At 54.6% G+C, this 27,278-nt stretch overlaps 1 protein-coding gene across 1 annotated transcript; it reads left to right on the top strand.

The window, feature by feature from the left end:
- Nucleotides 1-1,371: 1,371 nt before the first annotated feature.
- Nucleotides 1,372-6,365, top strand: LOC131094224 (somatotropin). The gene is made up of 5 exons (XM_058041743.1): nucleotides 1,372-1,381; nucleotides 2,244-2,407; nucleotides 3,220-3,336; nucleotides 3,682-3,843; nucleotides 6,165-6,365. The coding sequence occupies exons 1-5, from the start codon at nucleotides 1,372-1,374 to the stop codon at nucleotides 6,363-6,365; spliced, it is 654 nt and encodes a 217-aa protein (XP_057897726.1).
- Nucleotides 6,366-27,278: the final 20,913 nt, after the last annotated feature.

Below are 27,278 nucleotides of genomic sequence, written 5' to 3'. Positions count from 1 at the left end.
CCACACACAGCAAGCGGGGGGCCTGGGGGACCCAAATCACCCCCGGACACAGGACACCCCCTGAACACCAAACAAAGGCCAAACCAGTCTGGTCTGGGGCAATGGGGGGGTAAAAATCCTTTAAATACCCCTGGAACTGCCCATCCCAGTTCTGTCTTGTTTTTCTCAAAAGCAGGGATGGGTGGGCTGTGTCCTCTCTTCTCCAACGCCAGGCTGGACAGGGCTTGGAGCAGCCTGGCACGGGGAAGGTGTTCCTGCCATGGCAGGGGTGGCACTGAGTGGGCTTTAAGGTCCCTTCCAACCCAAACCACCCCATGATTCTCTGATTCCCTTCCCCATCTCCTCTTCCCCATCCCTCCTATCTGCTTTCCCCACCATTCTTCTCCTTAATCCCACAGTGTTTCATGTTTGCATCTCAGGCAAAGCAGGAAGATGTTCATGCCCAGGTTTTCCCCCATCCTTGTCCTGGTGAGGATCAGAGGAAGCTCCCAGAGCTCTGGATTTGCAGTGGGCAGGTTGGAATCCAAACCAGCACCAGGGCAGGACAGCTCCTTGTCTCCCCTGTGACAAACCAGCTCAGAAAAAGTGTTTGCTGAACTTTTGAGAGATTTTGGGAGAAATTGGAAGCAATTCCATGGCAGAAACAGGATTCATCTGACAATATCCAGCCAGCTCTATTCCCACAAATAATAGAGAGGAAAATATTGCAGAATTACAAATCTTTTAGGTTGGAAAAGGTTTCTAAGATTATCAGTCCAACCATTCCTCCAGCACTGCCAAGGCCACCACTAACCCTTGTCCCCAAGTGTCACATCCACACAGCTTTAAATCCCTGCAGGGATGGGGACTCCACCACTGGCCTGGGCAGCTGTGCCAGAGCTGGACAGCCCTTTCAGAAAGAACTTTTCCTTAATTTCCAACCTAAACCTCTCCTGGTGCCGCTTGCTTTAAGCCAGAAATGTCCCAGAGTGGTCATTCCTGTGGGCCAAGGGGGCAGAGCCAGGCAGGAACATCAGGAGGACACAACCAATCCCACCACGATCTCACCTGGGCCTTGCTGTGATGAGGAAACCTTGAATTGCAATAAACAGGAGAATATGGCGAAATCATGGAGCACTGGTCTCATCCGGAGGCAAACAAAGATCCCCAAGCTGCACATCTGTGAAAATGCCTGGGATGAGGTAGCACCACCGTGAACACTGATGAATTTATGCAGGGGGAAGGTGCAGAGCTGTTGTTGTGATCATGGACACACAGATCCATTTTAAACAGACCCCCTGCTATATAAGGGGGTGCTCCACAGTTTCCTTCACCGGGTGAGAGAAGGAAACATTCCCAACCAAGCCACACCTGAGCAACTCACCAGCAGAAATGGCTCCAGGTACATTTTATTTCAGTTTTAAAGGATTTCCAGTGCTGGGTGTGTAGGGTACCAGGAGATGATGATGATGATGATGGGGTGGTTCTGTGGTGGGCTACACACACTTCTTACCATTCCTAAATTAAAATATGTCAATTTCTAAATCCATGAAAAAGAAAACCTTTCCCTGAAGTATGACTCTAATCCACTAATTAATATTTAGGTTAAAGTGGGCAAGGAGAGTGTTGTGAGCTTAAAGAAAAGATCAAGCCAGTTGTAATAGTTACTATTAGCATAAAAGTTGGCAGGGATAATAACTCATATTCCAAACCTCAGACAGGAATGAGGATGATGCCTAATAATGTCCAAGTCCTACAGGCTCCAGGGCATTCCTCCTCCTGAGGGTCTTTGTTTCAGATAAGCTTTGTGGTCTGTGTGAGCACAGGTGGACATTTGTGTTGGGTGTCATGGGCTGAAAACCTTTAGGCTTGACCATGATCACCAAATGCTAAAGGTGTGACCCAGGGACCAAACGCAGGTGGTCACAGCACAGGTGATGCCAGCCAGGGCAGGGACAAGGCCTAGGGGAAAACATCAGAGAAAACCACAGGGACACCCCTTATTTTTCATGGAGCAACCATAATTCCAGCCAGGAAGGCGCTGCTGGTCTCAGTGGGAGCAGCCCCAGCCCCAAGGGCAGGTCCAGTGAAAGGGTCTCCCTCAATTTTGGGGAGGCCTGAGCCCACCCAGTGTCCAACAGGGCACTATGGAAGGTGAGCATGGATCCACCACGGGCAGAACAGGCTGGGAGTGAACTCCCAGGTGCCACCTCCTCCTCAGCACAGTCCCAAGGACTCCCAACACCTTCCTCTCCACTTTGCAGGCTCCTGGCTCTCTCCTCTGGCCATTGCTGTGATCACCGTGGCACTGCAGTGGCCACAGGCAGCTGCCACCTTCCCGGCCATGCCCCTGTCCAGCCTGTTTGCCAACGCTGTGCTGAGGGCTCAGCACCTTCACCTCCTGGCTGCCGAGACCTACAAGGAGTTTGTGAGTGCTGTGGCCTGAGGGCATCTCCTCTGTGTTTCCTTGGTGGCTCCAGGGCTGTAAAGCTTCCCAGAGAATTCCTAGCTCTTGGTGTCTTTGCCAGTTCTCAGCGAGGAGAAGAAACCTTAACAGGATAGGGCAGGTTGTGTCCCACCAGCCTGGACACTGTCACCTCTCTGTCCCCTCTCTGATGCCTCCTTGGGGCCATTTCCACCTGTGTCCAGACCCCCTGCACAGGGGTAGATGGGAGGTGGCACAGATATTTTGCAGAATTTCCCTGTCACCTTTTTCCCTGGGGAGGCTCTGAGTGCTTAAACCCGGCAAGTGTTTGCTGCTGCCCAAGAGCTGGCATGAGCTGCCCCTTTGGCATGGGCTGTCCCTTTGGCACACGCTGTCCCTCTGGAACGGGCTGTCCCTTTGGCACACGCTGTCCCTCTGGAACGGGCTGTCCCTGGGGATCATCTCCTCCTCAGGAGAACCTGTCCCAGGTGTGTTCTGTTCCTCCTCCTCCTGCAGTCACCTGGAGCAGTGCCTGCCCACCCTTGTGACACCCTCTGGTGACACTGAGTCACCTGCTGCCCCCGGGCATAGCTGACCCTTACTGAAGAGCAGCACCTTGCCCTAGGGAGAGGGGGAATTTCAGGGCAGCTGTTGTGCCAACACACAAACTCCTGTTTCCCACCCTGTCCAGAGGCACCTCCTGTCTCCCATTTATTCCTTGCAAAGAGGAATCATGCAGGACAGCTCGGAAATTCTCTGTGCTCTTCTCCAGCCCACGGGCAGCAGACCTGAGTGTATCTGGGATGTCTCCACAGGAACGCAGCTACATCCCAGAGGACCAAAGGCACACCAACAAAAACTCCCAGGTAGCCTACTGCTACTCAGAAACCATCCCTGCTCCCACGGGCAAGGAGGATGCCCAGCAGAAATCGGTGAGTTCTGACCTGGGGCAGGCACAGACCTGTCTGTGGAGTCCCCACTGCAGGATCAGAGTGTTTCCACCTCTGAAACCTTTGGTGCTTTCACCCTCCTCTCTCTTCTTTGCTGTTTCAACCCTGCAGACTCTTCTGGTTGCATTATAAATCATATTCCCAGCTCCAGCATGAGAACACTGCTGTCTGCACAGGACCTGGGGCTGTGTGCTGCCCTCAGCCTGCAAACTGAGCTGCAGGAGCAGTGTCCCTCTCTGGGTCACTCCAGGCTGCTCCACAGGGAGCAGGACACTCCACCAAACACCACACCTACTCAGCTTTGACCCTTTCCTGCCTCAATTTCAGGACATGGAGCTTCTCCGGTTTTCCCTGGTTCTCATCCAGTCCTGGCTGACCCCAGTGCAGTACCTGAGCAAGGTGTTCACAAACAACTTGGTTTTTGGCACCTCAGACAGGGTGTATGAAAAGCTAAAGGACCTGGAAGAAGGGATCCAAGCTCTGATGAGGGTAAGTCCCAGCTGTGGGATAACAGAGATCTTCCAGGCATGGGGCACTCTCAGGGATCCACAGACCACGAGAAATCTCCCTGAATTCCACATCCTTTGGACTTTTTCTCCCTTTAGATAACAATATCATGTCCCTCCCAGTGCACAGATCCCACCACTGAGGAGGGTAAGAACACAGGACAGGTGTTACCAGCACCCCTCAGGGAGCAGATTCCACCAGGAATCACAACATTCCAAACCCAGCACCCAACATTAGACAAACAGCAGCACAATGTCTGTTACATCTCCAGGCAAAGTACTTTGAAACAGGCAAATTTTGCAAGGTTTGAAACCTCACAACATTTTATAAACACATTTTACGCAGGGAAGGACTTGCTCTGATGTTTTCCTCTTCCATTAATACAACACTCCAAGCTGAGAGCTGGAGGGGGTTCTCTCCAAGGAAGATCTTGTCAGAGAATCCCAGAAAGGTTTGGGTGGGAAGGGATCTCAAAGCCCATCGAGTGCCACCCCTGCCATAAGCAGGGACACCTTCCACTATCCCAGATTGTTCCAGGCCCTTTCCAACCTGATCTTGGACACTGTCAGGGATCCAGGGGCAGCCCCAGCTGCTCTGCACACCATGTGCCAGGGCCTGACCACCCTCCCAGAGAGGGAGTTTAGTTTAAAACCATTCCCCCTTGTCACTCTCCCTCTCTTTTAAAGCCCCTTTAACGTCTTCTTAATTTTGGGTTTGTTGTTTTAAATTAAATCGTCCATTATCTGCCAGGACACCCTCCAGTTATGCTTATTCTGTAAGTTTATCGACCAGAGTCACCCTGAAGCTGTAGCTGTGAGAAATGAGTCTGGGCCATTATTTACATCTTCTAGCTGTTAAATAACTCTTCAAGTCAGGCCCTGTGAGCACACCCAGAGCTTCTGTGCTGGAGTAAGAAGGCAAAGGAATCAGGGTCACTGCAGATTTTGCTCTGCATTCTATGTGTGTTTGGGCATTGGGGAGCCACACACTGAAATGACACAAATATTCCTTTTTCACCAACTGATGACACTTTCTACTTCACCAAAACCATTCTGATGCTGAGCACAGCAGGGGGAGTGGCTCAGCACAGATCTCCATATGGAGATATGGGGCTGGATCAGAGATTTGGGAGTGGGGGAAGAGAGAATTATTTGTGCAGTTTCCCATCCCTTTGGCTGCTTTTACAAATACATCAGCAAAAAGGGGAGCAACAAGGAAAATTTCAGTTCAATGGGGTTTTCACTGTCAGTGGGGTTTGATCCACCAGTATTTCTGTGATTTTGCCCTTATTTTAAGCCGCCCTAGGACACTCCTGCCTCCCCACAGCCCTGTGTGGGTCACTGGCACTCTCAGTGTGCCACCACCCCACAGCACCACCTCCACCTGCGCCCAAAACGGTAGCAGGAGTCCTTGTAAAGCATATGTGTTGTACAAGTGGCTGTGCCCCAGTCCTAGTTATTCTAAATGAGCTACAGCTGTGAAGTTCTTAGTTGGGCAGCAGCTGTGGCTCGTGAAGGCTACTAGGATAAAAGGGGTGGGTGGGTGGGTTGAGGGCATTGGAGGAGCCCCGATGAAGCCACAAGGAATTACACTTCTGAGAAGAGATGCATGTGAGAAAACCAGCCAGAAGGTACAGACTCTAGAAATAATAGAACAACAATATGATTACAATCAGTGGTGACCCTGACGTGATCCCTGATGAGATAGTTGGTAGAGATAAGAACAGCCAAGAGCTGTGGATGGCCTTTGAGCCAGGACTGTAGGAAAGACAGCCAAGAGCTGTGGAAGAACATAGCCTTTGAGTCGAGGAGCTGTGACAGCCAAGAGCTGTGAAGAATACAGGCTTTGAGCAAAGAGCTGTGTGTATGTTGTACGAGGCCTTCGAGTCTCGGGGTAAAATATGTATTGTGGGAAATGTATGTCTTGTACTTAAATATCTGTATCATATTTTAACATCTGTCAGTAAAAGAAAAAGGGGGAAATGTAGGAGGAGTCCTTGTAAAGCATGTGTATTGTATAAGTGGCTGTGCCCCAGTCCTAGTTATTCTAAATGAGCTACAGCTGTGAAGTCCTTAGTTGGGCAGCAGCTGTAGCTCATTTAGAATAACTAGGACTGGGGCACAGCCACTTATACAATACATATGCTTTACAAGGACTCCTGCTACACAAAACCACACCTGAAACCCCATTTAAGAGCAGGGGGCAATGCCCCTGACCTGTCCCAGGTCTCAGCAGGAGGTTTGTCCCTGGGAGACGCCCCTGTCCGGCTCTGCCTCTCCCAGAGTGTCCCCATTGTCCCGCAGGAGCTGGAGGAGCGCAGCCCGCAGGGTCTGCAGGTGCTCAAAGCCACCTATGAGAAATTCGAGCTCCACCTGCGCGGGGAGGACGCGCTGGTCAAGAACTACGGGCTGCTCTCATGCTTCAAAAAGGACCTGCACAAGGTGGAGACCTACCTGAAGGTGATGAGGTGCCGGCGCTACGGAGAGGGGAATTGCGCCCTCTGAGCCCGCCCCGCTCCAAGGAGAAGAAACCAGAGAATAAAACCTGCTACTGCCAACACGAGTCTGGATTTTTGGGGGCACGAGGCTGGCTCTTGGGGGGGCACCTGTATGAGTTTTGGGGGACACGAGTCATGCTTTTGGGGAGCACAAATCTGAATTTTGTGTGGGCCGCGAGTCTGGCTTTTGGGGGGCATGAGTCTGGGTTTTGGGGGACAGGAATCTGGGTTTTGGGGGGCATGGAATGTTTGGGGGATGGGAGGGGCGAGATGCCACAGGGGGAGGTGTGATTTGGGGCTGGGAGGTGTATTTTGGGTTGGAGGATGAGGATTTGGAGCTAAGGAAGGGGGATTTAGGTCTGAGAATTTGCTTGAATTTGGAGCTGGGGGAATTTGGGGTGGAGTTGGGAGCGGGGGATGAGGATTTGGGGCTGGGAGGTCAGATTTGGGGATAGACTTGGGACTACGGGGTGGATATGGGGTGGGGCACAATTGGGGCTGAGATGGGTGAATTTGTGGCTTTGGGGGAGATTTAGGGGTAGATTTGGGATTGGGTGGTGGATTTAGGGCTGTGATGAGGGATTGGGGAGAGAATTTGGGGCTGAACAGCAGTTTGGGGCTGGAGGTGGATTTGGGGCTGCAAGGATAAATTAGGGCTTGGATTTAGGGTTGGGGCGGAGTTGGGACTGAGGGGAGTGAATTTGTGGCTTGGGAGGGATTTGGGGGCAGATTTGGGGCTGGGAAGGTGGATTTGGGGTCTGAGGAGGGTGGGGGCAGGGGGTGAATTTGGAAGGTGCTGAGTCCAAGGTGATTGGTTGGTGGTACTCATGAGGTGGGTGCTGGCACCAGCCTTGGCACAAGCCCTGAGCAGAGGATTTTCCTGTCACTGCATTTGGGACCACCACAGCTTCCCTGGGGAAGCTCAGTTTTGTGCCACAGCCCACTCACCTCCGCAGGTGCAGGCACTTATCACCACAAACCTCATGGTAAAGGGGGAAAAGCTGACAGCAAGGGAAGCCCTGGCCCTGCAGGGTCATGCTTGCTATCGAAGCAGCTGAAATGAGGGCACACAGAGGTGTCCCCAAATCCCCTCAGTTGTTTTTACTTATTCCCAGTGCTCAGCTCCATCAGTGCTTGTCCTTGTGGTGCCATTTCCTGGGACCCTGATGTGCTTTCGCTTGTCCCACTAAAAGAAGGGTTTGCATTTCCTTGTCTGCTTGGAAGGAGCCAACTCCATGGTGGCTTTGTCTTCTCTGGAGCTGCTCCTGCCATGAGCCAGCCCTGGGGACTGCCAGGGAATGGTTCCAGTCCCCAGGCTGCCAGAGCTCCCAGGGATGCCCAGGGTGGGATTGTTGGGGTGTCTGTGCAGGGCCAGGGGAAGGACTGGATGATCCTTGGGGGTCCCTCCCACTCAGGATATTCTGACTCTTCCTGCAGTTTGCCTGGAGCAGTGTCTGCTCACCCTTGTGACACCTAGTTCCCTGTGGTGACATTGAGTCACCTGCTGTCCCTGGGCATGGATCCTTACTGAAGAGCAGCAGCAAAACTGGAGCTTTTTGGGATTTGACACAACCAATACCCATCAGATTTTTTGTTGAGAAGATGGAATTTCTGCTGGCTTGCTGTCTCTCCACACTCCCCCTTGCAGGCCCTGCTCTCCAGCCCTTTCCAAAGGCACAGCAAGCTGTGACCAGTACTGCCCCCAAGGGAAGGGACCAGCAGAGTCAAACAGAAAGCTCTGTTCCTGCAGAACCATCCCTCAGCTCCCTGCCTGCTCCCTTCCCTTGTGACAGGGTGGGAGGGAATTCAGAACCCACCCTCCACAAAGCACTGTCCAGCCCGATGGAAAGGGGAACAGACGGGGATTTGGAAGGACTTGCTCAGGATGAGAGTGGCTGTGTGTCCTCCTGGCTCATTGCCTCGTGATGTCAGTCAGTCCTTCCAAAGCAGAAACATTCCCAAGTGGTAAATTCTGGGGAAGCTGCCCCTCATATATGGCAAAAATATGTGCACAGGGAGGAAACTAAAACACGTTGTAGAGAGGAATTTACACTTGATTCTCTCCCAGGCCAATGAATTGTCTTTGGAACAGTTTGACCTCAAAGAAGAAGTTTTATTTGATCTTGATTTTAATGATGCCACAGAATTAAAGCAGCTCTGTCTTCATCATTTCCAAGAGTTTTGCAGTGTTTTATTAGGGATGAAAGTTTAATGTTCTGAGACACCATGTGCGTCACATCCAATGTCTGCTTCTCCTCCAAATATGTAACAGCAACAGAAATGGGCAATAAACCTAAATGCTACTAAAATTAGGCCCCCAAATAAATGCTGGTTTTAGAAAGGAGGTATTTTCCTGTCAACTTATTGAGGTCAGCTATATCTGGAACCAGCAGAGCTGCAGGATTATTTAGACAGAGTATCAGACGTGTGCAGCACTTCCAGAACAACAAAAGGAACAAACCCTCCCTGCAGGAGCCCACGTAAAGCCCAGAGCTGCTCTGAGAAAACTGGAGGGGGAAGATGTCTTACAGCAGGAGTACCTGTGGGACTTATTTGCACAGGCACAGAAAAAGTATTTCTCTAAGAAGAGAAAAAAAAAAAGCCTTGTAATAAATGTGTTGAGCCACAAGAATCCTGTGAACCACAGGTGTTGAACCCCAAGTATTTGGGGCATTAACATTACGTAAAACAAAGGTTCCTTCGACTTTCAAACATGTTTTCCATTAAATGAAATGAGATTGTGTATCCTGGTAATGAATAACCATCTGAGGCAGCTCAAGCAATGGGAAGGGACACCAAGCTCACCAAATCATGAAGGGAGGGGGGTGTCTTAATTCATAACAAACTCCTGCCCAGGTATTTTGACCTCGCTTTGCATAAAGAAAAGCTCAGGGATGAGCCATAGGAATGATGTGAAATCCTTCTTGAAATTAGAGAAACATAACCTGTTTAACAAATATAGAGAGCAAAGGGGTGATTTACTACAGGAGAAATCACCTGGCCCTGGCTGAGCTTGAACCGCAAAGGCAAAGGTAAAGCAAAATCCAGTGTGTGGACACAGAACTTGGGGAACTCCAAGTGGGAAGATGTGGTGATTCATAAGGGAGTGACCAGGGAGCCTGGTACCTGTGAAGGTATGTCCCTGCTGGGGCAATTTCTATATTCTATTGGCTTATAAATGCATCAAAATATGAAATTATCACCATCCCCAGCAGTGTCACGAGAGGAGAGGAGAGGAGAGGAGAGGAGAGGAGAGGAGAGGAGAGGAGAGGAGAGGAGAGGAGAGGAGAGGAGAGGAGAGGAGAGGAGAGGAGAGGAGAGGAGAGGAGAGGAGAGGAGAGGAGAGGAGAGGAGAGGAGAGGAGAGGAGAGGAGAGGAACTGCTTTTACAAACATACCAGCAAAATGGGGACTAACAAGGAAAATTTTAGTTCAATGGGGTTTTCATAATCAGTGGAGTTTGATCCACCAACTCCATCCCAGGGGTTTAATCCCTGCCAGGTCAAATGTGAGTCCTGCTTCTGGCACCAGGCAAACGAGCACGCACACATTCACAAAAAAACACACCCACAGCCCTGAACATACACAGATATTTCTCACAGCTCACAGCACACTCTGGCTGCACAAAACCAACATTAACTAGCAAATAACCTCCAAGGAAAGAACTGTGAAAGAAGTAATACTGAACGGGGAAGTGGAAAGATAATGAGTGTCAGGGTTTAGGAGAGGAAGAGGGAGTGCTGGAGCCACTCTGAAGCAGCCATTGGACAAATGTCCCAGACAGACACCTGCCAAGAAGCTGAGGATCACCAAGGGTGTGACCAGCAGGCAGAGGGAGGGGACCCAAAAAGCAGGGGGAATGGAAACAGGTCCCTGCTGGGGGCACAGCAGGGGAATCCCCTCCTGGCCCATCTCACCTTCCCAGCTCCCTCTGCACAACAGGTGGTGGCTCTGGGTCTCTGGGGCTGGGACAATCACGGTGTGGACTAGCTGCATCCAGGCTGCAGGGGCTGCCCAGGGGAGTCAGTCCAGCCACGCTCTTTGAGAGGCTCCCTGGGGACGCTGTGCTGAGGGGCAGAGGAGTCCAGGGAGGCTGCACATTGTGCAGGGAGAAATCCTTGAAGGCACAGGCAGGAACAGCCTGTGCCCATGTGCCCAAAGACGAGCTGGTGGGGAAGCAGAGCGGCTGAGCAGGAAGCTCTGCCTGGGACTCAGGGAAAACACAGAATTGACAGCTGTGGAAGAAGGGCAGCACCACAGGAAGATGGCGAGAATATTGTTGGGGCATGCAGGGAGAAAGGTAGGAAAGCAAAGGCCCAGCTGGAACTGAATTTGGCGAATTCCATATGGGAGAACAGAAACTGATTTTACAAAGACATCAGCAACACCAGGAGGAACAAGAACAAACTTTATTTATACTAATGCAAGGGGAAAAATTACCACAAGGGAAGAGGAAAACCCTGAGATGCCTCCTCAGGGTGTCCAAAGCTTGTGCTTGCCTGCAGCACCCTCCGGCCTTCCCTCAGCAGGGGCAGCAAGAAAATAACAGTCAAAGAAAAAGCATCCAAGGAAACAACCACAACCAAAGAAACAGCATTCATGGAAATAACAACAACCAAGGAAACAGCATCCATGGAAATAAGAGCAATCAATCAAACGGCATCCAAGGAGAGCCTCAACAAAAATGTGAAGTGAAGAATCGCGGGCATCCTATTAACTTTTTAAAACTCTTCCACCATACTTCTTCAAACTATATCTCTTCCTGGGATGCCTGTCTCTCGGATTCATAAACAACCCTAATGCGTCGAATCCATGGCAATTCAGACTTCTTGAATAGGGAAAAGCACGGGAAAGCACCTTGAATGGGCAGGAAACAGGGAAAACAATCGAAGGAGCTTTCTGCACTTTTCTGTTCTACATGCTGTGCCTTCTTGTTATACATCCTCCCAATCGGTGGCAGTATTATACAGAACCTGAAAAAGCCAGAGAAGGAAATTAGGGTTAAAGAGAGAAGGCAGCTGATGATGGAGGCTGTGGGCAACCGGGCTGCCTGTGCTCTGCCCTGTGTGGGCAGCAGCCGCTGGAGGAGTTGGGAAGGGGCATTTCCAACGCTGCAAAGCAATGCAGTGAGCGAGGTGAATGGGGACAAAAAGGCTTCTGGCCATCCCATGCCCAGAGCTCCCAGCTCCCGCTCCGTGAGCAGGGAGGTCTGGCCAGGGAGGGCTGCAGCAGGTGCCAGCACCTCTCCCTGCTCGGGGCTGTGCCAGCCGGGCCCAAGGAAGATGGGGAGCCCCATGAGGGATGGCAATGGCTGGCAATGCAGAGAATGAGCCCTGCATGCAAAAGGCAAGTGGAGAGGATGGGAGTGAGTTCTTCAGCAGCCACTGTGGGGAGGGAGCGGGGAGAAATAGGGCAGAGCCATCAGCAGAGGAGACTGTTCTGGGAACACAGAGGCATTGCTGGTGCTCACAGAAACTCGGGAACACACCGGGGCCCAGGACATCCATCTCAGCGCTGGAGGAGGAGCTGCTCTGCACGGGAAAGACTCTTGGTGGCACAGCAGTGGCAGGGGCAGGGAGCAGTTACCTTCTCAGACACAAATTCACGGTGTCGCAGGGCTGGGAGTCAAGTTCACAACGTTGAGAGCGCTTCTGGGGAAGGAAAATGGGAGATTTGCAACATCAGTTTTCCTGTAATATTCTGCCAAACAGGAGAGGCCTAAAGCTCTCATTGCTGTGTGGCTGAAGGCAGGAGAGCAAAGCAAAGCTGGGGAGAGCTGGGACAGGAGGCAGGACAAGCTTCCCTCAGGCAGGCTGGACCCTGCTGAGCTGGCTGCTGGGGATGCTGCCACAAGCTCCAGGCTTGGAACAACATCCCCTGTGGTAGCCAGCACATGTAGGGCCATCTGCAGTGGCACATGGGGCTTGTCACCTGGGCACTCCAGCCACAAGGCAGACAGCTCTGTGTCAAACAAGAAATTGGCTTACATGGAAGATGCACATCAGGATCAGGAAAACGAAGATGAAGAAAATCAGCAAAAGCACAAACGTGACCACGTACACCAGAACTTCCAGTTTGCGCTGTGAGGAAAGGAAGATCACGGAGGTAAGAGGATTGATCCTTCCATTCTCCTTTTCCCAGAAGGACATGTGCAGCAGTGCCCAGCAGCTCTCCTACCTTCCATGTTTGTCCCTTGCCATTGTCCAAGGCCATATAAGTGATCATGTTCTCTTGCCGACGACACCGGGCCATGGGATCATAGGCTCCCTGGTTCTCTTGCCTCTCAGTGAGCAGCTTTAGAAGCAGCCTGGTCTTCATGACCATCCTGGCACAGGCGTGCTTGAGCTGGGGCAGGCTGCAGTCCCTGTTCAGGGCTCGCTCCACGTGGGCCGTGAATGCTCGCAGGCCTTTGTGTGCCTCCTGCAGCGGCCGGTGATGATCAACGTTGGTTTCCCGTCCTTTTGGAACTGGTGCAAGGTCTGGACTTTGGGGCCTCACAGGTTTGTTGAGGAACATGGAGTCTTCCTCCTGTGGGGTGTCAGGCATCATCAGGAGGTGCCTGCCTATAGAGGAATGCTTCTCTTCAGCTGTGGCTGTTCCTCTCCTGCTCGCAGTGGGGCGGCTCCCAATGAACAGGTCAGAGAGAAAATCCAGATTCTTGTTTAGACCCTGGTCAGATCTGGACCTTTGCTCCACTTTCACAGGCTCTGAAACCTGGTAGAAAAGATGATTATTTCCAACCCCATACTGCCTATACTGCTTCTTGTGCCATTTGTGTCTCTTGATGTAGTACTTGCTGGCAGCTGGATCTTCCTCCTCATCTCTGTGTGGGGCAGACATGGAAGTATCATCATCACGTTTTAAACCACCAGCTACCGCTGAAGGCTTTGATCCTTGCCAGTATAAACGTGACTCCATTTTCTCCTGATGCCATCTTGAGGGTGTCTTTTTCACCACATTGCTTTTCGCAGTCTTGATGCTTTCAGCCTTGTGCAGCTTCTTCTTGACCTTGGCCCTCAGGTCATGAGCGCTTCTTTTGCCTTCATGCCCCAAGAGATTCTGAGGGAGATGTGAATTTGTTCTGGAACTGTCCAGGCTGCTGACACCCTCAGATCTCAGGGTCAGGGCAACCACAAGCGTTACACTTTCACCATCTCCCACTGAAGGCTCATTGCGCTCGACGCTCAGCACTGGGATGCTGTTCAGCTCTCTGCCTTGTTCCATGTCCATTATTTCTCCCTGACTCTGTAGAAGAGTTGTGTGATCTGGAGAACAGCAAGAGAGCATATCAGCAGCTGGGCAGAAACACAGGCTCAGAGGTTACCCCAAGCAGCAAGAGCTCATCTCAAGGCCACGGAGTACAAGAACTCAGTGGTGGATGTGCTATTGTGAGGAGAAGAGCCCTTCAATCCATGCCATTATCCCCTTGGGGCAGAGCAGAGAGCTGGTTCTTTCCTGGTGTCCCTTGGGGCTCTCTTTGGATGGGACGGAAACATCCCAGGGGAATGGGATTGCTGTCAGAGAGGTTCCCACAGCTCCAGTTGAGCAGGCTTGGCTTGCTCTGCAGGAGCCAGTGAAGAGGCAGAGACCCCAGAGGAAAGATCAGCACTGCAAGGGGGGCACACACTGGCAGGGGAGGAATGCCCAGGGACTCCTTTGCTTCAGGGCCATTGCCAAGAGCGGCAGCTGAAGCTGTCAGAGCATGAAAAACTTCCTCAAGGGCACCAGAGGTGTGGGACTGTGCTGTGGGAAACCTGGGGCTGAGGCAGTGAGAGAAGCGAGCTCCCTGGGGCCCTTGCAAACCTGGCTGTCTCTGTTTGCAGAAGGGCAGCCTGGCCCTGCTGTGCACAGCATGTGCTGTGCCCTGTGCCCAGCTAGAGCAGGACGGGGCTTTGCTGCCCCTGCACAGGCCAACCGGGGCATGACGGTGCTTGGTGTTCACCCTGCAGAGCACATCAGGGGCCCTGCCCTTTGCCCTGCAGTGGGCACTGGGGTGGCACAGAAACCAGGCTGTTATGGCAATTTGGGGCCTTGATGGGCAGCCCTTGCCTTCCAGCACCAGGGAAGGGCACGGGGCATTCCTGCTTTCCTTGCCTGGGGCCATGGGGTTGGCAGGAAATGGGTAGGTTTGGTGGGCCCAGTGAGCTGCTCCTTCTCCAGACAGTATGTGACACACAAGATATGTACAATCACCAGGAACTTTCCATCCCAAGGTGTTGTGTCCGAGGCCTGTACTGCAAGGGCAGGTCAGCACCCCCCAGCACGGGGCAGTGCTGCAGCATCTGCCCTGGCTCAGGAGAAGGGGCAGATTGGAGCTCCCCCAGCCCCTCCGCACACTCACCGCACTGCGGGGCGCTGGTGCTGCACAGCTTCTGGCACAGGAACTGGATGGTCCTGCAGGGGCTCTCGGGCAGGGGACGCTCCTGGCACAGGCAGCAGGCCGCCTCCTTGGGCACTTGGCTGCAGACAAGAGGGGATTCTTGGAGCAACACCTGGCCACACAGTGCATGGCTCAGAGCCCAACTCAGGGAACACACCCATACCACGCCTGGGGCTTGTGCCTCATTGTGTGCCACAACTCTGGGAAAGGGCCCTGACTCCCAAGGCAAAACATTAAAAAGGGGATTCTATCCTGGAAAATAGAACTGCTCCCAAAACACCACGGGACACAGAAATGCACCCGCCTGGAGTTCAAACTTCCCTTGGAGAAGCCTGCAGCAAGTCACCCCAAAGGTGAGATTCTGCCTCTGAGCTGGTAAGCTTTGGCACTTGCCCAGAAGGAAACAGCAGCTCTTGAGCTTACTGGGCTTGTTCTGGTTTTGTGGCACAAGGATTTGTTTCCCAAGCAGAGCCCCTGTCCCACCACTCTGGCCCTGCTGGTGGTGGGGGCTCAGTCCCACACACTCACAGGGTTTCCAAGCTCTCTGTGGTCTGCAGCAGCTGTAGCAGCATCTGCGAGTTCACTTGGGTGGCACTCAGGTCTCTGCAAACATTGGAAAGAGCTCATGAAACTCTCTGGTGACATTGCCACAACTCTGCTCTCAGAGCAAGCCCAGGGCCCAGATGATGGTGGTGCTGTTGGCAGAGGCATCCATTTCTGCCTGCTCCAAGAGAAGCCAGGCAAGTTGTGTCTCCAGCAGACCCAGGCTGGCCAAGAGGAGGATGTGCTCCTGCACCACTTGTGCTGCTTTCCTGAGAACAGGCCACTCCAGAGAGACACAGCTCTCTGTGCATCTGCTCCAAATGAGCCAATACTTACAGAGAGCTCACTGAGGGCAGCTTGAAGAAGGCAGCATCATCAATGACAGCCAGCGGGTTGTGGCTGAGGATCCTGAGAAACAACAGAGCTCTGTCAGGGCTGATGGCAAGGATGTGAGCTGGCTGTGCCGGGAACGTGGGCAAGGCCTGGCCCCATTCAAGGAAGCCTTGCTGGGGAGGAGCAGGGCAGGGGAAAGGGCCTTGGCAGCTGCACACTCCTGGTGCTCCCTGGCTGACATCCACAGTTGGAATCAGGACTTTGCCAAGGGAAAATCTGCTCTTGCCCACTGACCCTGCAGAGACCCTGCAGAGACTCGCCCTGCAGTGCCTTTAGCCCTGGTGCCACTTACAGCTCCTGGAGGAACTGCATCCCATGCCAGGCCTGGAAAGTGTCGCTGCGGATCTGTGTGAGGCCATTCCAGGAGAGATTTCTGGGGAAAGAGGAGGTCACACAAAGCAATCAGGCCTGCCCTACAGAGAGAGGGGGCAAAGAAGGAGCCCTTTGCAGGAAAGGTGCCAATCCAAGGTGGAAGAGGGAAGAAACTGCTGCTTTCTCAGCGTTTGTAGCCTGCCCAGGGGAGCAAGAGAAGGGCACACGTGCTGACTCTATTTCTGTTCTAGGATGCAGCCAAGGCTGCAAGAAGTGGCTGCTCTGATGCCTGTGTGTAACAACCCCGCTGGGCTCTGTCCCCTGGCATGGCCGCCCAGCCATCAGCATTGACCTCTGCAGCTCAGCTGGGCTCTGGGCAGGGCAGATTTAGGGACTGTGGGGAAAACAACAGCAGCATTTGCCTGCACAGGCAGGGTGCCCAGGCAAAGACTAAGCTAAAACCACCAGAAAGAAACTTGATCACTCACAGAAACTTCAGGAAAGGCAGTGACTCAAATGCCCGTTCCTCAATGGACAGGATCTCATTGCAGGACAAATCCCTGTTCCAGGTACAACAACAACAAATGTCACTTCCATTTGCCCTGTTGGTTTTACCTGCCTCTGCAGCCTGGATCCCAGGAGGGACAAAGGCCACGTGCCCGTGCCTGGGCTGAGCAGCAGGGCCCCAGGCAGGGGCAGGCAGGAGCCCCCCGCCGTGGGCAGGGCACGGTGCTTACAGGTGCTTGAGCAGGAACAGCCCCTCCAGGGAATGCCTCTTCACTGCCCGCAGCTCATTGTCCCTGAGCACTCTGCAAGGGGACACAGGGACATTGTGACAGCGCCCACAGCCCAGCAGCAAATGGCATTATGATGGGAAAATCTCCTGCAGCAGCTTGACTGAAGCATCTCTTTGGGGCACCGCTGCAGGGATGGTCCCCACTCCTGGCCAGAGCAGGCCCTTGCTCCTGGCCGGCTGACGCTGACCACAGCTTGATCCCTGGGCAGACAGACATGGGCATGGTGCCCTGGCTGCGAGAGACTCAAGGCAATTCTTGCCATGCTGGGAAGCTATGGTGATTCACACCCCTCCTGGCAGAGCAGCCAAGCTTGGAATTCCAATGGAATCTCGTGGTGTGGTGGCTGCTGCTCACACCACAGATCAATGGATGGACACTCCCCACACTCCCAACATTTGAAATGTGTCAGGGCACTTACAAGGTCTCAGTCCATGGGTAGTGCTTCCAGGTTCGTTTTCGAATATCCGCAATGGAGTTGCCAGTGAAATCTCTGCAAAGAAACAAAAGCCCCGGTCCCCCCTCAGGAAAGCCCATTTCCCTGCATTTCGGCTGCTGAGCTGGAATTGGGCTTTGCCTGGAGAAGGCGCAGCGTGCCCAGCCTGCCTTCACCTGGCTCACGCTGAGCTCAGGCCCACAAATCCCCCCTGTCTCTGGCCAGGGAGTGCCCCGGGTGTCCCAGGTGGGGTTTGCAGAGCCAGGGAGCCGGGCAGGGGCAGCTGCAGGGCTCTGAGGGGCTGCGGCACTCACAGGAAGGTCAGGGCTCGGCGGCGGCTGCCCGGGGGCACGGTGGCCAGGCCGGCGTGGCCGCAGTTCAGCCGCCCACGGCCTGGGCAGTGGCAGGGCTCTGGGCAGAGCTCCTTGCCCACTGCTGGTGAGGGGACCACTGCCAGCAGCAGGGCCAGCAGGAGCAGAGCGCGCACCAGACGCATCACCATGTCCATGGCGAGGCAGGACTGGCTGCAGTCACCTGCGACGCAGACCTGAGCTGCAGTTGTGCCAGCTCCTGTGTCACAGTGCTGCTGCCAATGTCACAGTGGTCCTTCTGATGACCCTCTAGCAATGCTCTTGTCACCGGGATGGTGCTTGGCATCAGAGCTTGCAGCAAACCGCAGTTCAGACCATGCTGTCACCAAATGACTCTGTCTCAGAGCCATCAATCTGCAGAATCAGGGAATGGATGGGCTTGCAAGGGGCCTTAAAGCCCGTCCAGTTTCACCCTGCCATGGCAGCAGGGACACCTTCCACTGTCCCAGACTGGTCCACGCCCCGGCCAACCCGGCCTTGGACACTGCCAGGGATCCAGGGGCTGCCTCAGCTGCTCTGGGCACCCTGTGCCAGGGCCTGCCCACCCTCCCAGGGAAGGATTTCTCCTGAACACGGGATCTAAGCCTGCCCTGTGACACTGTGAAGCTATTCCCATCTGTATTGGGTTGGTGTGGCCTGGCTTTGCATGGCTTTGGGGCCACAGGTGCTTTTCAAATTTCCTTTCCCTATCATGATTCTGCTCTGATTTTATGGGTAATAAATGTAATGAATATCCCCAAGATCCGTCCATTGCCTCCCTGACCGTGACCAGGGAGGGATCTCTCCCTCCGTTTCTGTAATTTCATGAGCCTTTCGCTGTCCTTTTTCTCCTCTCCACTTGTGCAGAGCGGTGAGAGCGCCTTTGGTGGGCAGGCGGCAGGCAGGCAGGGCCAAAGGCCGCCTGGCGCTGGGAGGGCGCGGGGAGCTTGCCGAAAGGCGGGCAGTGTGGGCGTGGCCGCCGGCAGAGGCTGAGGGAGCCGCAGCGGCAATGGCGGGAAGCGCCGGGAGCCTGAGGGGCGGCAGCTCCGCCTGAGCTCGCGGGCCCCGGCAGTGAGCGCCGTGCAAAGGGAGCCGCGGGCAGCTCGGGCAAGGCCGGCACGGCCCCGCAAGCAGCGGCCAGAGAGGCGGCCCGGCCCGGCCCGGCCGGGAAGCGCGGCCGCTCCGCCGCACGGGCAGCTCCGGCTCCGGGCAGCGGCACTGGCAGGGGCCGCCCCGGCCTGAGGGGAAACGCGCGGGACAACAGCTCGGGCCGGGGCGGCTGCGGCAGCGCTTGGGCCAGGGCGGCCTCCAGTCCTGGGCATGGAGTGAAGAAGATTCCTTTTGTTAGAAGCTGCTGGAAGCTTCCAGCTTCCGCAAAATGTCCGCCAGAACCAATCCTTGATGGCTCCTAAAGGTGGATGTTGACCGTGGAGCCCACTGGTATTGGCTCTGCCGGACATGATGGAAGGTTCTGGCACCTTCTCAAGGCTGGCCCAATTAGAAATGGCCATTACACCTCGGTGGTAACTGATTTCAGAAGAAAGCAAAATCAAGTTGTGACACAGTTATAATTTGGACTAGAGAAAAGCAGGAGTGAGCACATGTGAGGAGAACCACCTGCAGGCTCCATGGGCAGTGCAGACTGAGGCTGAGGAGATGCTCCAGGCTCCAGAGCCGAGATTCCTCTGCAGGCAGTGGGGAGACCATGGTGGGGCTGCAGTGCTGCTGCAGCCCGCAGGGATGCACGGGGAAGCAGAGATTCCCCTGCATGCTGTGGAGGGGCCCTGCACCAGAGCAGCTGGATGCCTGCAGGAGGCTGTGATCCTGTGGGAGACCTGTGGAGAGAGGGGCCCTGCTCCCAGGCTGGAGCAGCCTGTCCTTGCAGGACTGCACCTGTGGGAGAGTGACCCACGCCGCAGCAGCTCTGGGAGGAACGTTGCCTGTGGGACGGACTGATGCTGCAGAAATTTGCAGTGAGCTGCTGTTGGTGGGATGGAGCCACATTGGAGAAGTTCCTGGAGAACTGTCTCCCATGGGAGGAACCTTGTGGTGCAGCAGGGTGATAGATCTGCTCTCTGAGTGCAGGGGAATTACTCCCATTCCCTGTCTCCTTGTGCTGCTGGTGTAGGCAATAGTGCTGGGAAGGAGGGAGGGGTGAGGGAAAGGTGTTTTTAAGGGCTTCTTTTATTTCTCATTATCCTGCTCTGATTGTGTTAGTAATAAATTCATTTAATATCATTACGTCAAGCCTGTTTTGTACTTGATGGTATTTGATGAGTGTTTTCTCCTGGTCCGTAACTCATAAACCTTCCTTAAATTTCCTCCCGTCTGTCCAGCTGCTGAGAGGAGTGAATGAGCAGCTTTGGGAGTGACCGGCATCTGGCTGGGGTCAACCCACAACAATCTCAAACTGAATTTGGCCAAATCCATAGGGGGAACAGAAACTGCTTTTACAAATACAACAGCAATACCAGGAGGAAGAAGAAGAAACTTTATTTCTACTGAATGCAGGGGGAAACATTGCCACAAGGGAAGAGGAAAACCCTGAGATGCCTCCTCTGGGTGTCCAGAGCTTGTGCTTGCCTGCAGCACCCTCCAGCCTTCCCTCAGCAGGGGCAGCAAGAAAATAACAGCCAAGGAAAAAACATCCAAGGAAACAACCACAACCAAGGAAACAGCATCCATGGAAATAACAACAACCAAGGAAACAGCATCCATGGAAATAACAGCAACCAATGAAACGGCATCCAAGGACAGCCTCAGCTAAAATGGGAAGTGAAAAATTCCTGGCATCCCAGTAAATTTTTCGGAGTCTTCCACCTTAGTTCTTCACACTATGTCTCTTGCTGGGATTCTTATCTATGGGATGGATAGGAATCCCTGAGGCTCTGAAGCCATGGCAATTACGACTTCCTGAACAGAGAATAGCACGGGGAACAGGTTGGGGAAGCATCTTGACCGGACTGGGAACAGGAGCAAGTCACAAGGGAGCTGTCGGCCCTTTTCTCTTCTACACTCAGTATCTCACTATCCTTCCTCCATCTCTGTCGCAGTATAACACAGAGCCTGAAAAATTCAGAAAGGGAAAATAGGGTAAAAGAGAGAAGGCAGCTGGTGATGGAGGCTGTGGGCAACAGGGCTGCCTGTGCTCTGCCCTGTGTGGGCAGCAGCCGCTGCAGGAGTTGGGAAGGGGCATTTCCAACGCTGCAAAGCAATGCAGTGAGCGAGGTGAATGGGGACAAAAAGGCTTCTGGCCATCCCATGCCCAGAGCTCCCAGCTCCCCCTCCGTGAGCAGGGAGGTCTGGCCAGGGAGGGCTGCAGCAGGTGCCAGCACCTCTCCCTGCTCGGGGCTGTGCCAGCCGGGCCCAAGGAAGATGGGGAGCCCCAGCAGGGATGGCAATGGCTGGCAATGCAGAGAATGAGCCCTGCATGCAAAAGGCAAGTGGAGAGGATGGGAGTGAGTTCTTCAGCAGCCACTGTGGGGAGGGAGCGGGGAGAAATAGGGCAGAGCCATCAGCAGAGGAGACTGTTCTGGGAACACAGAGGCATTGCTGGTGCTCACAGAAACTCGGGAGCACACCGGGAGCCAGGAAATCCATCCCAGCGCTGGCGTGGCAAGGGCTGGTTGGGCTGGGAGCCCCCGGCCGTGCCCAGCGCTGCCGCTCAGGAGCCACTCGCCCGGGGCTGCCCCAAACGTGACGTGTTGGAAACACAGCCGGGAGAGTCCTGGGCAGTGGCTCCTGCGCGGCTGCGGGGCCCCAGGAGGAGCTGCTCTGCACGGGAAAGACTCTTGGTGGCACAGCAGTGGCAGGGGCAGGGAGCAGTTACCTTCTCAGACACAAATTCCCGGTGTCGCGGAGTTTGGACTCAAGTTCACAACGTCGAGAGCGCTTCTAGGGAAGGAAAATCGGAGATTTGCAACATCAGTTTTCCTGTAATATTCTGCCAAACAGGAGAGGCCTAAAGCTCTCATTGCTGTGTGGCTGAAGGCAGGAGAGCAAAGCAAAGCTGGGGAGAGCTGGGACAGGAGGCAGGACAAGCTTCCCTCAGGCAGGCTGGACCCTGCTGAGCTGGCTGCTGGGGATGCTGCCACAAGCTCCAGGCTTGGAACAACATCTCCTGTGGTAGCCAGCACATGCAGGGCCATCTGCAGTGGCACATGGGGCTTGTCACCTGAGCACTCCAGCCACAAGGCAGACAGCTCTGTGTCAAACAAGAAATTGGCTTACGTGGAAGATGCACTTCAGGATCAGGAAAACGAAGATGAAGAAAAGCAGCAAAAGCACAAACTTGACCATGTACACCACAACTCCTAATTTGCGCTGTGAGGAAACGAAGATCACGCAGGTAAAAGGATTGCTCCTTCCATTCTCCCATGTCCAGAACTACATGTGCAGCAGTGCCCAGCAGCTCTCCTACCTTCCGTGTGAGTCCCTTGCCATTCCCCACGGCCATATGAATGATCATCCTCTCTTGCAGACGACACTGGCCCATGGGATCATAGGCTCCCTGGTTCTCTTGCCTCTCAGTGAGCAGCTTTAGAAGCAGCCTGGTCTTCATGACCATCCTGGCACAGGCTTGCTTGAGCTGGGGCAGGCTGCAGTCCCTGTTCAGGGCTCGCTCCACGTGGGCCGTGAATGCTCGCAGGCCTTTGTGTGCCTCCTGCAGCGGCCGGTGATGATCAACGTTGGTTTCCCGTCCTTTTGGAACTGGCACAAGGTCTGGACTTTGGGGCCTCACAGGTTTGTTGAGGAACATGGAGTCTTCCTCCTGTGGGGTGTCAGGCATCATCAGGAGGTGCCTGCCTATAGAGGAATGCTTCTCTTCAGCTGTGGCTGTTCCTCTCCTGCTCGCAGCGGGGCAGCTCCCAATCAACAGGTCAGAGAGGAAATCCAGATTCTTGTTTAGACCCTGGTCAGATCTGGACCTTTGCTCCACTTTCACAGGCTCTGAAACCTGGTAGAAAAGATGATTATTTCCAACCCCATACTGGCTGTCCTGCTTCTTGTGCCATTTGTGTCTCTTGATGTAGTACTTGCTGGCAGCTGGATCTTCCTCCTCATCTCTGTGTGGGGCAGACATGAACGTATCATTACCACGTTTTAAACCACCAGCTACATCTGAATGCTTTGATCCTTGCCAGTATAAACGTGACTCCATTTCCTCCTGATGCCATCTTGAGGGTGTCTTTTTCACCACATTGCTTTTGGCAGTCTTGATGCTTTTACCCTTGTGCAGCTTCTTCTTGACCTTCGCCCTCAGGTCATGAGCGCTTCTTTTGCCTTCATGCCCCAAGAGATTCTGAGGGAGATGTGAATTTGTTCTGGAACTGTCCAGGCTGCTGACATCACCCTCAGTGCTCACGGTCAGGGCAACCACAAGCGTTACACTTTCACCATCTCCCACTGAAGGCTCATTGGGCTCGACGCTCAGCACTGGGATGGTGTTCAGCTCTCTGCCTTGTTCCATGTCCATTATTTCTCCCTGACTCTGTAGAAGAGTTGTGTAAGCTGGAGAACAGCAAGAGCGCAGATCAACAGCTGGGCACAAACTCAGGCTCAGAGGTTACCCCAAGCAGCAGGAGCTCATCTCAAGGCCAGGGAGCACAGAAAGAGAGTGGAGGATGTGTTGTGGTGAGGAGGAGAGCCCTTCAGTCCATGCCATTATCCCCTTGGGGCAGAGCAGAGAGCTGGTTCTTTCCTGGTGTCCCTTGAGGCTCTCTTTGGATGGGACGGAAACATCCCAGGGGAATGGGATTGCTGTCAGAGAGGTTCCCACAGCTCCAGATGAGCACACTTCGCTTGCTCTGCAGGAGCCAGTGAAGAGGCAGAGACCCCAGAGGAAAGATCAGCACTGCAAGGGGGGCACACACTGGCAGGGGAGGAATGCCCAGGGACTCCTTTGCTTCAGGGCCATTACCAAGAGCAGCAGCTGAAGCTGTTAGAGCACGAAAAACTTCCTCAAGGGCACCAGAGGTGTGGGACTGTGCTGTGGGAAACCTGAGGCTGAGGCAGTGAGAGAAGCGAGCTCCCTGGGGCCCTTGCAAACCTGGCTGTCTCTGTTTGCAGAAGGGCAGCCGGGCCCTGCTGTGCACAGCATGTGCTGTGCCCTGTGCCCAGCTAGAGCAGGACGGGGCTTTGCTGCCCCTGCACAGGCCAGCCGGGGCATGACGGTGCTTGGTGTTCACCCTGCAGAGCACATCAGGGGCCCTGCCCTTTACCCTGCAGTGGGCACTGGGGTGGCACAGAAACCAGGCTGTTAGGGCAATTTGGGGCCTTGATGGGCAGCCCTTGCCTCCCAGCACCAGGGAAGGGCACAGGGCATTCCTGCTTTCCTGCTTTCCTTGCCTGGGGCCATGGTGTGGGCAGGAAATGGGTAGGTTTGGTGGGCCCAGTGAGCTGTTCCTTCTCCAGACAGTATGTGACACACAAGATATGTACAATCACCAGGAACTTTCCATCCCAAGGTGTTGTGTCCAAGGCCTGTACTGCAAGGGCAGGTCAGCACCCCCCAGCACGGGGCAGTGCTGCAGCATCTGCCCTGCCTCAGGAGAAGGGGCAGATTGGAGCTCCCCCAGCCCCTCCGCACACTCACCGCACTGCGGGGCGCTGGTGCTGCACAGCTTCTGGCACAGGAACTGGATGGTCCTGCAGGGGCTCTCAGGCAGGGGACGCTCCTGGCACAGGCAGCAGGCCGCCTCCTTGGGCACTTGGCTGCAGACAAGAGGGGATTCTTGGAGGAACACCTGGCCACCCAGTGCATGGCTCAGAGCCCAACTCAGGGAACACACCCATACCACGCCTGGGGCTTGTGCCTCACTGTGTGCCACAGCTCTGGGAAAGGGCCCTGACTCCCAAGGCAAAACATTAAAAAGGGGATTTTTTCCTGGAAAGTAGAACTGCTCTCAAAACACCACGTGACACAGAAATGCACCCGCCTGGAGTTCAAACTCCCCTTAGAGAAGCCTGCAGCAAGTCACCCCAAAGATGAGATTCTGCCTCTGAGCTGGTGAGCTTTGGCACTTGCCCAGAAGGAAACAGCAGCTCTTGAGCTTACTGGGCTTGTTCTGGTTTTGTGTCACAAGGATTTGTTTCCCAAGCAGAGCCCCTGTCCCACCACTCTGGCCCTGCTGGTGGTGGGGGCCCAGTCCCACACACTCACAGGGTTTCCAGGCTCTCTGTGGTCTGCAGCAGCTGCAGCAGCGTCTGCGAGTTCACTTGGGTGGCACTCACGTCTCTGCAAACATTGGAAAGAGTTCATGAAACTCTCTGGTGACATTGCCACAACTCTGCTCTCAGAGCAAGCCCAGGGCCCTGATGATGGTGGTGCTGTTGGCAGAGGCATCCATTTCTGCCTGCTCCAAGAGAAGCCAGGCAAGTTGTGTCTCCAGCAGACCCAGGCTGGCCAAGAGAGAGATTTGCTCCTGCACCATTTGTGCTGCTTTCCTGAGAACAGGGCACTCCAGAGAGACACAGCTCTCTGTGCATCTGCTCCAAATGAGCCAATACTTACAGAGAGCTCACTGAGGGCAGCTTGAAGAAGGCAGCATCATCAATGACAGCCAGCGGGTTGTGGCTGAGGATCCTGAGAAACAACAGAGCTCTGTCAGGGCTGATGGCAAGGATGTGAGCTGGCTGTGCCGGGCACGTGGGCAAGGCCTGGCCCCATTCAAGGAAGCCTTGCTGGGGAGGAGCAGGGCAGGGGAAAGGGCCTTGGCAGCTGCACACTCCTGGTGCTCCCTGGCTGACATCCACAGCTGGAATCAGGACTTTGCCAAGGGAAAATCTGCTCTTGCCCACTGACCCTGCAGAGACCTTGCAGAGACTCGCCCTGCCGTGCCTTTAGCCCTGGTACCACTTACAGCTCCAGGAGGAACTGCATCCCATGCCAGGCCTGGAAAGTGTCGCTGCGGATCTGTGTGAGGCCATTCCAGGAGAGATTTCTGGGGAAAGAGGAGGTCACACAAAGCAATCAGGCCTGCCCTACAGAGAGGGGGGGCAAAGATGGAGCCCTTTGCAGGAAGGCTGCCAATCCAAGGTGGAAGAGGGAGGAAACTGCTGCTTTCTCAGCGTTTGTAGCCTGCCCAGGAGGGCAAGTGAAGGGCACACGTGCTGACTCTATTTCTGTTCCAGGATGCAGCCAAGTCTGCAGGAAGTGGCTGCTCAGATGGCTGTGTGTGGAGAACCCCGCTGGGCTCTGTCCCCTGGCGTGGCCGCCCAGCCATTGGCATTGACCTCTGCAGCTCAGCTGGGCTCTGGGCAGGGCAGATTTAGGGACTGTGGGGAAAACAACAGCAGCATTTCCCTACACAGGAAGGGTGCCCAGGCAAAGACTAAGCTAAAACCACCAGAAAGAAACTTGATCACTCACAGAAACTTCAGGAAAGGCTGTGGCTCAAATGCCCGTTCCTCAATGGACAGGATCTCATTACAGGACAAATCCCTGTTCCAGGTACAACAACAACAAATGTCACTTCCATTTGCCCTGTTGGTTTTACCTGCCTCTGCAGCCTGGATCCCAGGAGGGACAAAGGCCACGTGCCCGTGCCTGGGCTGAGCAGCAGGGCCCCAGGCAGGGGAAGGCAGGAGCCCCCCGCCGTGGGCAGGGCACGGTGCTTACAGGTGCTTGAGCAGGAACAGCCCCTCCAGGGAATGCCTCTTCACTGCCCGCAGCTCATTGTCCCTGAGCACTCTGCAAGGGGACACAGGGACATTGTGACAGCGCCCACAGCCCAGCAGCAATTGGGATTCTCATGGGAAAATCTCCTGCAGCAGCTTGACTGAAGCATCTCTTTGGGGCACCGCTGCAGGGACCGTCCCCACTCCTGGCCAGAGCAGGCCCTTGCTCCTGGCCGGCTGACGCTGACCACAGCTTGATCCCTGGGCAGACAGACATGGGCATGGTGCCCTGGCTGCAAGAGACTCAAGGCAATTCTTGCCATGCTGGAAAGCTGTGGTGATTCACACCCCTCCTGGCAGAGCAGCCAAGCTTGGAATTCCAATGAAAGCGGTGGTGTGGGGGCTGCTGCTCCAACCCCAAACCAAAGGATGCAAACTCCCCACACTCCTGACATTTGAAATGCGGCAGGGCACTTACAAGGTCTCAGTCCATGGGTAGTGATTCCAGTTTCGTTTTCGAATAGCCGCAATGTAGTTGCCAGTGAAATCTCTGCAAAGAAACAAAAGCCCCGGTCCCCCCGCAGGAAAGCTGGAATTGGGCTTTGCCTGGAGAATGCGCAGCGTGCCCAGCCTGCCTTCACCTGGCTCATGCTGAGCTCAGGCCCCCAAACTCCCCCTGTCTCCAGCCAGGGAGTGCCCCAGGTGTCCCAGGTGGGGTTTGCAGAGCCAGGGAGCCGGGCAGGGGCAGCTGCAGGGCTCTGAGGGGCCGCGGCACTCACAGGAAGGTCAGGGATCGGCGGCGGCTGCCCGGGGGCACGGTGGCCAGGCCGGCGTGGCCGCAGTTCAGCCGCCCGCGGCCTGGGCAGTGGCAGGGCTCTGGACAGAGCTCCTTGCCCACTGCTGGCGAGGGGACCACTGCCAGCAGCAGGGCCAGCAGGAGCAGAGCACGCACCAGACGCATCACCATGTCCATGGCGAGGCAGGACTGGCTGCAGTCACCTGCGACGCAGACCTGAGCTGCAGCTGTGCCAGCTCCTGTGTCACAGTGCTGCTGCCAATGTCACAATGGTCCTTCTGATGACACTCTAGCAATG

Source organism: Melospiza georgiana, chromosome 28 (genome assembly GCF_028018845.1).
Source record: "Melospiza georgiana isolate bMelGeo1 chromosome 28, bMelGeo1.pri, whole genome shotgun sequence".
Classification (NCBI taxonomy): Eukaryota; Metazoa; Chordata; class Aves; order Passeriformes; family Passerellidae; genus Melospiza; species Melospiza georgiana.
This window is presented reverse-complemented; position numbering and strand designations above follow the sequence as displayed.

Excerpts from the sequence above, each read along its gene's own strand:
- LOC131094224 (XM_058041743.1), top strand. Across the intron at positions 2,408-3,219 it reads CCGAGACCTACAAGGAGTTT|GAACGCAGCTACATCCCAGA; the intron begins GTGAGTGCTGTG and ends ATGTCTCCACAG. Across the intron at positions 3,337-3,681 it reads AGGATGCCCAGCAGAAATCG|GACATGGAGCTTCTCCGGTT; the intron begins GTGAGTTCTGAC and ends CCTCAATTTCAG.